This window comes from Salvelinus fontinalis, chromosome 2, assembly GCF_029448725.1.
Source record: "Salvelinus fontinalis isolate EN_2023a chromosome 2, ASM2944872v1, whole genome shotgun sequence".
In the NCBI taxonomy this organism is placed as follows: Eukaryota; Metazoa; Chordata; class Actinopteri; order Salmoniformes; family Salmonidae; genus Salvelinus; species Salvelinus fontinalis.
This window is the reverse complement of record NC_074666.1, coordinates 57,634,233-57,648,041: the sequence shown is the minus strand read 5'-3', so window position 1 is coordinate 57,648,041 and position 13,809 is coordinate 57,634,233. Positions and strand designations below refer to the sequence as shown.

General features: G+C 42.3%; 1 protein-coding gene across 5 annotated transcripts in view; it reads left to right on the top strand.

The window, feature by feature from the left end:
* Positions 1 to 13,809, top strand: part of LOC129821989 (glutamate receptor 1-like) — an 82,656-nt gene that overhangs the window by 50,866 nt on the left and 17,981 nt on the right. For all 5 annotated transcript variants that reach the window (XM_055879807.1, XM_055879798.1, XM_055879835.1 and 2 more), the window contains exons 5-11: positions 146 to 199; positions 2,488 to 2,646; positions 2,755 to 2,922; positions 3,481 to 3,585; positions 4,459 to 4,569; positions 8,263 to 8,469; positions 11,756 to 12,246. In XM_055879807.1, the coding sequence (XP_055735782.1) occupies positions 146 to 199; positions 2,488 to 2,646; positions 2,755 to 2,922; positions 3,481 to 3,585; positions 4,459 to 4,569; positions 8,263 to 8,469; positions 11,756 to 12,246 (1,295 nt within the window). The remainder of the gene's footprint in view (positions 1 to 145; positions 200 to 2,487; positions 2,647 to 2,754; positions 2,923 to 3,480; positions 3,586 to 4,458; positions 4,570 to 8,262; positions 8,470 to 11,755; positions 12,247 to 13,809) is intronic.

Genomic DNA, 13,809 nt, shown 5'->3' with positions numbered 1-13,809 from the left:
GACCAATTAGCTCCTATTTTGGGATGACCACGATTAATGGGACGCTTCAATCCACATCTGTAATGAAATAGCCTCATCTTCATTAGACGTGATGCAAAATGCTTGATCCAAATGACATAATTTTCCTTTCCATTATGCTTTCCAGATCGCTGCTCAGAAGACAAACCTGAAAAAGTATCACTACATATTGGCAAACCTGGTAAGTCTGGCCCTCTCTGAAACGATGGAAGCTTTAATGCAATATGCAAGCTCCATTGCATAATACAATTTCATTATTTCTTTTCAATCTATTTCAAATGTCATCGTAGATATTGCTGAAACTCCCAGTAAGGAAACACTACTGTGAAAGGTGTATGAATTAGTTTTGTTCACAACACTACAGATGCCACAGTGAGAAGTAAAATAATAACTCCATCCCCACTGAAGGATCAAAAACTTTGATGCACAACTGTAGCTAAATTTTATGCAGAATTGATAGAAACGGAGTGTTTAGATTAATCGATGGTGGCGTCGTTCCATGTATTGGCGTCTCTTCATCTTCTCTGTATCTGACTGACTGTAGCTCTTCTGCTTGTCTATGCAGAACACAATGTAGACAGATGGCTGATTACCCGCTGAGCAAGGGAATGATCCTCCTGCAAGGCATTGCAGGGCTCTGAGCTTTTCATGTGTAGGAAAATGTGTGTGCGTGCGTGTGTAAGTGTGTGTGTGCGTGTGTAAGAGTAAGGGCGTGCATGTTTACACTATACTTGTGCTTATATATTTGGTATTGGTGTGTGTGTGTGTGTGTGGTTTTCTTTGCATAACTAAACAGAAGTTATTCCTCCATTATTAATGGAATCAATTCATTGCTTGATGTTTATGTTCATTGGCCACCATTACTTTATTATTGTTCGTAGGCTAAAATGATAAGCACTGTGATGGTAAATCAAATTCAGCAGGGACCTTATGAGCTTATAGTAGATACAATAAATATTAGGCAGAAGGGACTCTGTTAGAATGCTTCTGCATTTACACTTACTGTATCCAGGTGTACTGTAGCATAGACGTTTCCATAGAAATAGAACTGTAGTGTCTAGTAAGTTATGGTTGCCTCTCACGTTAGCATAGCTTCATACAGAGATCTGAAGTTAACTGTCGCCCTTGAGGCAACAAGCCAGCATCTTGCTCTAGTGGTATGTTGGGTTAACTTTTAGGTGTGTTATACGGAGTACTTCTTTAGGAGAGGATGCTGTACATTTGGCTTGAGGTTTCATGTCAAGAGCATGGTTTAAAAGGGCACTCCAGAGGGCTCAACTCAGAGATCTGGAAACATTTGTGGTAGACCTCATAATTGGACTGTGAAACAGAGAAGAAGAAAAAACAGTGACTTCACAGGCAGGATTGTTAAATTCATAATTGGCTTGTGCTATAGGAAAAAGAAACACCCCAAAACGGCAATTGTACAAGTAAGATTTCTTCGTTTATAATTGGGTCCAGTAAACGGGGGAGCTGTCAACTCTAAAATAATGATGATCATAAAGGCAGCAAGATGCAACACTCTGTGTGAATAGGATCCCTGCGGTTCATTACCATGGGAGCTATTTTCTGGAGGGGGGCACACACACACAAACACACAAACATAAACTCACAAACACATTCACACTCCCTCTCTTTATTGATTAAGCATGGCCTATGTAACAAGACTTGATCTTAGTTATCAACCCTGTGAAGATTCCCTATACTTCCAGTGCTCTTCTGATTAATTATAGCCTCAGGGTAAGAATGAAATATGTATTATGGGACTTTTTATCATTCAAAGAAAGCGTTCAAATAATGTTTGCTGAAGCCTGTTTCCGAGGCAAGCTGCAGTATGACTCCAGATGGGAGCTTTAATGTAGTTTGATGCTCTTAGACTCAGGAGATGCAGGTAATTACATGCAAATACGGCGAGGGGAGTCTCTGCCACATGGTTGCCCACCATATCCCTACGTCAATCAAAGAAAGCACTAGGAACAATTCAATTTGAAGTTCCAATTTGAAGTCCTCAGGCAATTTTCTTGATGTATGTTTTAGTATGCACACTTACCCGCATGCTCAAAGACTGTGAGAGTGCCGTCCCGTGTGTGACTTGAAACAAATGTGTTATTCTATCTTCGCATGAATATAGGTAGTCATATTTGTAAATCAATATAGCAAAAGAGGGCAGATGAAGTTGAAAAGACAGCTGCGGAGATTGCTTGTCCAACTGTAGAAAAGTGTTTTTTTGTCTTGCGCTTCATAGATTTGTAATGATTGCTTGGACTTTTAATCTCTGGCTTCTCAAGTGGGGTTGAACAGCTGAATAGCAGCTCTGAGAAATCAAAACTTTCAATACCAGCACTCTGAAAAGAGACTGTCATACAATTATCTGCACCATCATTACGGCTGGGACATTTTTGGCTCTGTTTTGTTTACTTAGCTCAAGTTTGCTTCTGTTTTGAAAGAAGTGAATTCCTTCTTTCCTAGGGCTTTTTGGACATGAACTTCACTGAGTTCCAGAAGAGTGGTGCCAATATCACCGGGTTCCAACTAATGAACTACTCAGACGAAAATGTCAGCAAAGCCATAGAGGAGTGGGTGGACTTTGACAGCAAAGACCTCAAACTACCCAAGGGAAGACTGAAGGTGTGACTGAATTGTCTCATTGTTCAGAGATCTTTCTATTAAAGTGTTCAAGGTTACAATAAACGTATGTTAGCCTCTAATGTTGCCTCCTTGGATTTGCCCTCTCAGTACACAGGAGCCCTCACATACGACGGAGTGAGCGTCATGGCAACTGCATTTCAGAACCTTCGGAAGCAGCGTATTGACATTTCCCGGCGAGGTAATGCTGGCGAGTGTCTGGCTAACCCACCAGCTCCCTGGGGCCAGGGTATCGACATCCAGAGAGCCCTACAGCAGGTAGGCAGTTAGCATCACTCACTCCACAGCCACAGCTGGATGACAATGACTTCGATTCAAACTCAATACTAGCCGCACAGGTAATGAATCATGTATGACTATGAGAAATACTGTACAATACAATAAAATGCAATGCAATAAAATACAATACCAGCTTAATTAAGTACTATTGCGTTAAAACCCTCAGTTTCAGGCCCACCAACATTTTAAGAAGCAGCAATTGCAAGCCTATGAGCGATATGTAATTCTTAGATAGTTATCTTGTGACCTGGAGACTTATATTATGTTAGACATCATGCAATGTCAACCCAACCAGCTGGTAATATTATAATCCTGAGATAGTAATCTTGTGTTCTTGAGATAAGAAAAATGATGTCATGCTATTTTTGCTTGTAGCTATGCTGATGTATACAGTATTGTGTGAAAATGTAGCAGATGTTGATTTCTTTGTGTACTGTTAAAAAGCCTTGAGCGTTATTCAGATTCCAGGTTGCACATATCTCCGAGAGTTAGCAGTTCTTCATACCAATCCTGGTCTATATCTGATTTGTCCCACAGGTTCGGATTGAGGGATTGACTGGACATGTCCAGTTCAACGAGAAAGGCCATCGGACCAACTTCACGGTCAGCATAATGGAGCTGAGCCCAAGTGGACCACTGAAGGTGAATCGGGACTTGTCTATAATCTCTAGAATTATCAATCAACCTCTTTCTCATCCTCAGGGGACATCTGTTGTGTACAGTTAGACAGTATACTGTGTGATATTTGACCTAGACACAGTAGACACAGTAGGATGAATCCATCCGATTTGATTTAAATGTTTGATTTAATGATTGATTTAAATGTTAATGTTTCAATTAAAAATGGACTGGTCATTTACTAACAATATGCCCAGCACCAAGAACAGCTGGAGCCGAGCAAAACATAACAGTAAAATGAACAAATTGGCATTGTCTATAATGAGTGTCTCCAATGTTCACGTCATGTCAGAATGTGACATACTGTATTTGCTTTCATAGCGTAGTGGTTTTATTTTCATATTATTTTATTCATATGCAAATCATTTCTTTACATTGAATCAGAAAATGAGTTACCCTAGTTCTTTGAGTTTATAATATACCCATTTATATTTCACATGACAAAATGTACATTTTATCAGAGTAAATACATTAATTCAACCAGAGGCACGTCAGCTATAGAACTTAGTGATCGTGCATAGGTGGAGCAAATTCCTCTTATCATTTAGTATGCAGGGTGTTTGGGCATTAAGATGACTGTATATTTCTCTTTAATGTTATCACCAAGACAGTCTTACAACCTGAGAGTAGGACAGGCTGGCCAAGAAGTACAGTAGGAGGTGTTGGTTATCGCGGAGTATGGCTTAAGGACTAGCGAGGGGATTAACCATATGAGTTAAGGGATGTGCTTATCCCCACACTACCACTACAGTATATTCATATTTATGACACTATAAATAGAAGTGTAGTATTTCCTCTGCTATGTGTGTTGATTTACTGTACCCCTTCTGACTGCAGGTGGGCTACTGGAATGAGAATGAGAACTACGTCAACACAGCGGTATACACGCCGGTGGTTGAAGAATTCTTCGGACTGCAAAACAGGACATACGTTGTGACCACTATCCTTGTGAGTCTCACGAGCTTAACTGAAAGGCTCAACGTTTGTGTGATGATAATGTTCCACGGACCAAAAGACGACAGTTGTTTAAAGCTGTGTTTGGTATGGAAACATAGAACAGTTTGGTATGGAAACATAGAACAGTTGTATCACCCCATGTAGCAGTATGGCAGTGCAGTATAATGGTACAAAGTCCTGAGAACTGTCTGTATTTTTTTGGCATAGTGATATCTGCACAGCTTTGTAAACAGAAGGTAGCCGCAGCAAAAGAACAGATACACAAATTCTCTCATGTTGTCATATGACAATGCCCTGGCAGCAGAATCCGTGGTATTAGTGTGTCTTTGAGGGCTGTCCCAGAAGCGACTCTCCTGCCTGGCTATGAAGTCCGAGCAGTCAGAGTTGGCAAGCCTGCTGATTATGCTCTTTCCCTTTCTGCATGGTGACTGCATTCAGCTTCTCCATTGTAGCTCTGCCATATCAACACATCAGAGAGGTTCAGGTCACCTCTGATCAGTCCCGTCGGCTGTGCCGAATAACACTGCCAGTAGAACTGGCATGAGAATGATGGCCAGGTGGAAAGGCTATACTGAAAAATAGGGATTTTTTTTGGTTAGATTCACAAAGGGATAGAAATGATTGGCAACTATCCCCGATAAATTGGAGTGTATTTATTTAAACTTTTCATATCCTAATTTCAGGGTTTCTATTTCGTACAGCACATTCATCCATCTAAGCAATCCCTGTTGAAATGGTCTATCAATACCAGTGGGTCAAGTCATCTACATGAGGTAGGAAGGGATCAGGGAGGGAGAGCCCATACCTGTTTCAAAATGCTTCTGGCCTTAATCTAAATTCTTCATTCTGTCCTTTTGAAACCACCATCTCGACCACACTATGGTCTATTTCCAGATTGTACGCTATGCTGTGTCCACCTGTAGCCTTGCCACGAGGGCTGTTTTCACAGCAGCTCTCTTCTGCTTTATCTGGAGGGCAGAGCTCCACACAGCCCCTTTACAGTCACCCCGGCCTGGCCAGACAGAAATAGCAGGAGTGCTACTCGCCCATCAGATCTGAGTCAACCCACACCAAGGAGAAGGTGCGAGAGGGTGGCCATGAATAATGCCATTTGAAGGCCCCTTCGTGTAGGCTACACAAAGAAATGTACATACATTGGTGTGAAGCTCCATGGTCAGGGATGTAGTGCTGCCATAGCACGGCTGGTAAAAATATTTCAGTACATTTTATTCTGATTTAATTACCACAAAAATTCCATGAAAACGATAGAACAAGTAACTACATAAATATGTAGGCTATAGGAGCCTATAGGTAGGTATATGGTGGTTTCCTCCCTGTCTTCTCTCTCTCTGGCAGTGGCGCGAATTATGAATAACTGTAGTCGTGTGTGTGCGGAGGCCCGTCGGTCGGACGCTTGACCACTTTGAGCGGGCCAAATCCAACATAGCAAGATAGACAGAATACTCTACCAGGGGTTTCTAAAACGGCTGTCCTCAAAACAGTTTGTTATGGACTTGGGGCCAACGTATGACGCACTTGAACTCGCCTTACTGTCCGAGAGCTTAGCTTACAGAAAAGTACCACCTCTGTTGCGTATTCAGACAAAGTGATCCACCGCACGAACCTCATCATCACACCGACGAGATCAAGGATCCAAATTTACAGTGTGTCTGCCTTGACGTTCATAAAGCTCCACGGGACCCCTCCTGTGCAGTGGAACCCAGAACAATATGCGAGCACTTGGTTACGGTGCTGTTCTTTCACCACCATGATTCAAAGCATGTTCAAATCACTTAAATTAACCCTCATCAAGATTTGCTGCCTATTAGTTCTACTCATCACTTAATACTTATAATAATATTACAAATAGAAGCTTATCACTTCTCACAATGATGCTCGATTAGTAAAGGTACACCAAAGCTAAATCAATGTCTCGCAAGATCACATAATGATTCATTAGTGTTTTACATAACAGAACCAAAGATACACTGAACAAAATGTAAAGTCTTGGTCCCATGATTCAGACATTTTCCATACTCAAAAAAACGTTTTTCTCTCAAATGTTGTGCACAAATTTGTTACCATCCCTGTTTGTGAGCATTTCTCCATTGCCAAGATAATCCATCCAACTGACAGGTGTGGCATATCAAGAAGCTGATTAAATAGCATGATCATTACATAGGTGCACCTTGTGATTGATACAATAAAAGGCCAATCTCAAATGTGCAGTTTTGTCACACAACACAATGCCACAGATGTCTCAAGTTTTGACAGGGAGTGCAATTGGCATGCTGACTGCAGGAATGTCCACCAGAGCTGTTGTCAGAGAATTTAATGTTCATTTCTCTAGCATAAGCTGCCTCCAATGTCGTTTTAGAGAATTTGGCAGTTCGTCCAACAGGCCTCACAACCGCAGACCACGTGTCTGGCGTCGTGTGGGCAAGCGGTTTGCTGTTGTGAACAGAGTGCCCCATGGTGGCGGTGGGGTTATGGAATGGGCAGGCATAAGCTACGGACCACAAACACAATTGCATTTTATCGATGTCATGCCATTCATCCACCGCCATCATCTCATGTTTCAGCATGATAATGCACAGCCCCATGTCACAAGGATCTGTACACAATTTCTGGAAGCTGAAAATATCCCAGTTCTTACATGGCCTACATTTTCTCTAAGACATGTCACCCATTTAAGCTTGTTTGGGATGCTCTGGATCGACAGTGTGTTCCAGTTCGCGTCAATATCCAGCAACTTCGCACAGCCATTGAAGAGGAGTGGAACAACATTCCACAGGCCACAATCAACAGCCTGATCAACTGTATGCGAAGGAGATGTGTCACGCTGCATGAGGCAAATTTTGGTCACACCAGATAGACTGGTTTCCTGACCCACACCCCTACCTTTTTTTAAGGTGTCTGTGACCAACAGACCCCAGTAGGCCCTAATTGGCAGATTGTTGCATGTTGCGTTTATATTTTGGTTCAGTATAATAGCATATACTGTAGCATAGTAGGCCTATAATATGTTACACCATAAACACCTCAGTCATTTCTTATCTGAAGCTGAATAGACCAAAAAAATATCAACTGCACGCGCCACTGGGCAGGATAAATGCTCTGATTTAAACAAAATAAGCCTACAAGAAAGGCTAATAGTTTGTTACCACCATTTGCTTTAATTTGCTCATGAAACAGTAATTCAAGAAGATCTAAATGCATATTCCCATGAAACTGATTGAGATCAATTGATTGGCATGCAGTTTGGATATTTCACTGGTAAAACGTGAAGAATAATCATTCATGATTGACAGTGATAATGTCCTATTTTGAATTTTTTTTGTTTGAAGATATTAACATTTTTATATTTTCTTAATGCTTTCTGTGGTCATAGGCAGATGTTGCAATTGGAGGATGCATTTTATGCATAGGCCTATTCTACAATGATATTCAATAGGCTGCATCTGTCAGTACAAACTGTCAGTACAAACTTATGACCAAAAAAATTGCACTATACCACTGCCCAATGTTTGCATAGAAGGTGATATAGTATACCGTACCGTGTACATTATCCCAAAGAAAGGTAGACAAGGGAAGCTTTATAATAAGTGCGTGGTGAATGCATGCAATATGTGATGAAAATGTTTAAATGAACCATGCAGCAATGTTGTCCTTCATGTTTCCAAGGAATCTCCATACGTGATGCTAAAGAAGAACCACGAGCAGCTGGTGGGGAACGATAAGTATGAGGGCTATTGTGTGGAGCTGGCCGCCGAGATCGCCAAGCATGTGGGCTACACCTATAAACTAGAGGTCGTAAGCGATGGCAAGTACGGAGCCAGAGACGCTGAGTCCAAGATGTGGAACGGGATGGTGGGCGAGCTGGTTTATGGGGTTAGTAACCATCTCATGAACATATCGGTCACCTCACTAGGCTCTAAGAGGACAAATGTGTTTATCATACACTCTCAGACAACACAGCAGTCCATGGAATTCGTCCAATGGCAAGGACAAAAATAGCGTTTTAATTTGACACAGCCTGACTCTCATTCGGTTGATAAAGTGGCAGTAACTAAAATAGAATGCTCCAAATGTGGTGCAATATTTGCAACAGTACACACCATTGTACCATCCCTATTCCCAAACTTTCTATAGTCCTGTACCCCTTCAAACATTCAACCTCCAGCTGCGTACCCCCTCTAGCACCAGGGTCAGCACACTCTCAAATGTTGTTTTTTGCCCACATTGTAAGCCTGCCACACATACAGAACTGCTTGTTGCAATTTCAATGAGGCTCTCTTGTTCAGATATCGGTAAGTGGACTAGAGGCAGGGCATGAAAGGGATAATGAATCCAGTTGTTTGTGTCATCCGTTTCGGGAAAGTACCTGCGTAATTGCGTGCCCAACTCGCTCAGGTGCTTCGCTAGATCACATTTGACATTGTCCGTAAGCTTGAGTTCATTTTCACACAAAAAATCATACAATGATGAAAAGATTGTGTGTTGTCCTTGTTAATGCAGACAGAGTAGAGCCCCAACTTCTTAATCATAGCCTCAATTTTGTCCCGCACATTAAATATAGATGCAGAGAGTCCCTGTAATCCAAGATTCAGATCATTCAGTCGAGAAAAAACATCACCCAGATAGGCCAGTTGTGAGAAACTCTGACAAGTGAAAATTATGGTCAGTAAAGAAAATTTAAAAAAAGGTGTCAATACTTTGCCCCTTGATAACCAGCGCACTTCTGTATGTGTAAAAGCGTTACATGGTCGCTGCCCATATCATTGCATAATGCAGAAAATACATGAGAGTTCAGGGGCCTTGCTTTAACAAAGTTAACAATTTTCACTGTAGTGTCCAAAACATCTTTCAAGCTGCCAGGCATTCCTTTAGCAGCAAGAGCCTCTTCGTGGATGCTGCAGTGTACCCAAGTGGCGTCGGGAACAACTACTTGCACACGCGTTACCACTCCACTATGTCTCCCTGTCATGGCTTTTGAGCCATCAGTACAGATACCAACATGAGCAGCAGCTACGTTTGGCTACATATGGACTGTTAGTGGAATTCCCTTGAGAGAGTAACGGTTAATATGATTGATGTTCATTATTTGACAAGGCTACCTGTATTTGACATTGTTATTTCGCTGAGAACTAGATGGTTTAATTTGATTTTTGGCAGTGAAACAAGGCTACTCAGGCGAGAGAAAAAAACTCACCCTAATGTATAGCCAAGTTGGAAACTTTTTATTTGGTGTACCTCCAACGACATTGCGCGTACCCCACTTTATATAATGTTTACATACTCTACATTACTCATCTCATATGTATATACTGTACTCTATACCATCTACTGCATCTTGCCTATGCCGTTCGGCCATCACTCTGTCACGACTTCCGCCGGAGTCGGTCCCTCTCCTTGTTCGAGCGGCGTTCGGCGGTCGACGTCACCGGCCTTTTAGCCATCGCCGATCATCTTTTCATTTTCCATTTGTTTTGTCTTTGTTTTCTACACACCTGGTTTCAATTCCCCCATTACATGTTCATTATTTAACCCTCTGGTTTCCCCCATGTTTGTGTGCGCGTTTGTTTTATTGTTCAGGCTGTTACTGACGGCTGGTATTTTGTTGCCGGGTTTTGTTATTACGCCCATTTATTTCGTGGTACCGGTATTTTTCCCGCACCATAGTATTGTGTTTATACTGGTGTTATCTTGTATTAAATACCTTGTCCACGCATCTCAGCTCTCCTGCGCCTGACTCCTTTCACCAGTTACCCACAGCCTTGACACACTCATTCATATATTTTTATGTACATATTCTTATTCATTCCTTTACACTTATGTGTATAAGGTAGTTGTTGTGAAATTGTTAGGTTAGATTACTTGTTAGATATTACTGCATGGTTGGAACTAGAAGCACAAGCATTTCGCTACACTCGGATTAACATCTGATCATCACATAACCATGTGTATGTGACAAATAAAATTTGATTTGATTTGGGCATACCCCAGTTTGGAAATACTTGCATCACAACCTTCACTATAGCTCTTCCCCAGTGATATGCTTCAATATTCAACCAGACACTACTTTAAACCTATTTTTAACCTAACAAATGTCTACAAAAGACAATGATCTCATTAGTGGATGTTTGTCACACACTAAATACACAAAACAAATTCAATGTGGCTTTTCGTATAAATACTGTTCTGTTCTCTGGAACACGTACAGATCTACATTGTACGTTGTGTTGCTGCTGTAGCCAAAGGACATACTGTAGTGCAGTTTAATTCTTTCCAATACTATGTAGGGTTAACATAAAACCTCCGAGAAGAATAACAATGTGTCAGGACACAATGTCCATATGTCCATATGAGCTCTAAGATATGTTCTGACAAAGGTCTATACCTCTCACTTTACGCGTCCAGCAGCTCCCTCAATGTCAAAACATAACTACACAATGCAGATGGGCCCGGATAGGCTGTCAATGTTGGTAAGGTACCAAATAGTCAAAAGCTGTTGCCCGTTACCCCCCAAAAGTTGAGTAACAGGCAACCGAATGAGCACAATACAGTAGCTGGATGTGTATTCCAGGAAGTCTGTTATTGAAATGTCCCTTACCAAACTGTCACTTCCCATATCTTCAATTTTTTCATGGGAATCATGTCAAACCCTATTTCTCTGCCCTCAGGAACTTGATATGAAAGATACGCTCTAACAGTTTGGTCTAGGGTAATGTAGAATATGTTCTGTCCATACAATGACAGAGGTGCTGGGTGGACTCAACCAAATCAAGTCTCGCTTGGAGGGTTTTTGTTTTTTCTCTCAGAGTATTAAGCCTAATATTTCTTGAAAGCGATTCATTATTATTCAGCTTGAAAAGACTGAGTATTTATGTAAGCTGGAGCTCTCTCTCGAGAGAGTTATCTCAGAAAGTCCTCTCTTTATGAAAAGAGAGTTTACTATTACTGATGTGCATGCTAATCACTGCCCGTGGGAATAGTTATTTACATTCCTTCACCTCACCTTAAGGACATACTTTTGTCATCTCCACTTGAAGACTTTATGGGTGGAAGGACGAGTACAGAGATGGGATTTCTGAGTGTAGGGATACTCTTGGTGAATTGATTTGAATTGAATTGATGGATACATAGATAAACACGTAATTATCTCCTTGCCTCCTAGAAAGCGGATGTGGCAGTAGCCCCGTTGACCATCACCCTGGTAAGAGAGGAGGTGATTGACTTTTCCAAGCCCTTCATGTCCTTGGGCATCTCCATCATGATCAAGAAGCCTACCAAGTCCAAACCTGGAGTCTTTTCCTTCCTGGATCCTCTGGCCTACGAGATCTGGATGTGCATTGTGTTTGCTTACATCGGCGTGAGCGTGGTTCTCTTCCTGGTCAGTCGCTTCAGCCCGTACGAGTGGCAGGGGGACGACTCCGATGGGGAGGAGGGTCAAGAGCAGCAGCAGAGACAGCAGCACAACCAGCCGTCGTCCTCCAGTCCCAGGAGAGAGCCAGGTCAGTCCCAGTCCCAACAGGGCCAAAACCAGGGCCAAGGACAGGGACAGGGCCAGGGACAGAACGAGGGGCACACCAATGAGTTTGGGATATTCAACAGCTTGTGGTTCTCTCTGGGCGCCTTCATGCAGCAGGGCTGTGACATCTCGCCACGGTAGGTGATCTGTTTTCTACCCCCGCTGTTAACTGTAGTGTTTCTATTAACAACGTTAACGTCCTTCCTCATTCATCAGTATTACTGTGTGTCATCATCAGCAGACATAATCTTGAATTGTGTTTTTTTTATTGCTGTACTTGAGTAATACAGTATTTGTTAACGGTGAGATCCTCCATACAATGTCTTGCAACAAAATAAATGATTATGATTAATGCCAAGGAAATGCAAATACAATTAACCCAGGTAATGCGTGAAAACATTTGAACTGACAAAGGCAGGTGACCATTGTCAATCTACTGCAACTGCACTCTGCTAAAGATAAATCTTCCAGTGTGATGAAATGCACTATCCCCCCCCATACCCCCTTCCACATGGTGATGAATTAGGTCAAGAACAAAAGTAGTTATGGGGATTCTTTACAAGATCAATAGTGCAGGTCAGTCTGGTGACGTTCCTGCTGATGGCTCACTGCCTCCTCCTCCTTTAGGCGCTTGGCTTGTGCTAACTGCTGGCTCCTCAGCCACTGTCTGACATTTAGGTAGGACATGTGTATCCTTTTACTTTGGGGGGAACTAATGGGCTCAAATTAGATTACATTTGCAGAAAGCTGCCTGTGACAGATGTTGTTTTCCCTGTCATAGATGCGTCCGTTTAGCTCTGCCAGAATGGTTAAGCTTCAGGAGAGGAACCTCCCAAGCACTCCGCCTTAGTTTGTACTGTACATGTTTATTTTCCTCTCCCCTATTCCTCTGTCCCTTTTATACTCTCCAACCAGGCATGGTGGTGTACTGCAGATGGGTGATTGCTCAAAATCAAATCTTTACAAATGCGTTGATCTTCTCTCATCTGCTATTTTTGCCCAACATTTCAGTGCCTTCTCCTCAGTTGACTTGCTTGGGAGCGCTCTCCCTCTCTCTCTCCCTCTCTTTCTCTGTCTGTCTCTCGGGTTCCATAGTCTAAGCCTCTGGGCGGACGGGTGATTTGACTTTGTCTCCTAGGCTGTCAGAGGAGAGGAGGTCTGCCTGACACGGTGGTGATTCACCTCCCTGCTACCTCAGGGGGTCAGACAGTGATGAAAGAATTCAGTGGGATGAGGAGCTCTTTACCCATGGGGCCAGAGCACAGATGAGCTACATTCATGTCTCTCACACATAGGGGGGTCTCTTAATCAGTAACACATCACAATGGAGGTACTACTTATATAAGAACACATATCCCATTACTTTGAAGACTATTATGCTTCGCTCTTTCTCATTCTGAGATTGTTTATGGCAAGAATCTGCACTGAGTATACCAAACATTAGGAACGCCTTCCTAGTATTGAGTTGCCCCCCCACCCCCCACCCTTTGCACTCAGAACAGCCTCAATTTGTTTGGGCATGTACTCTACAAGGTGTCGAAGGAATTCCACAGGGATGTTGGCCCACAGTTGTGTCAAGTTGGCTGGATGTCCTTTGGGTGGTGGACCATTTTTGATACACATGGGAAACTTTTGAGCGTGAAAAACCCAGCAGCATTGCAGTTTTTGATACAAACCTGCGTGCCTGACACCTACTACCA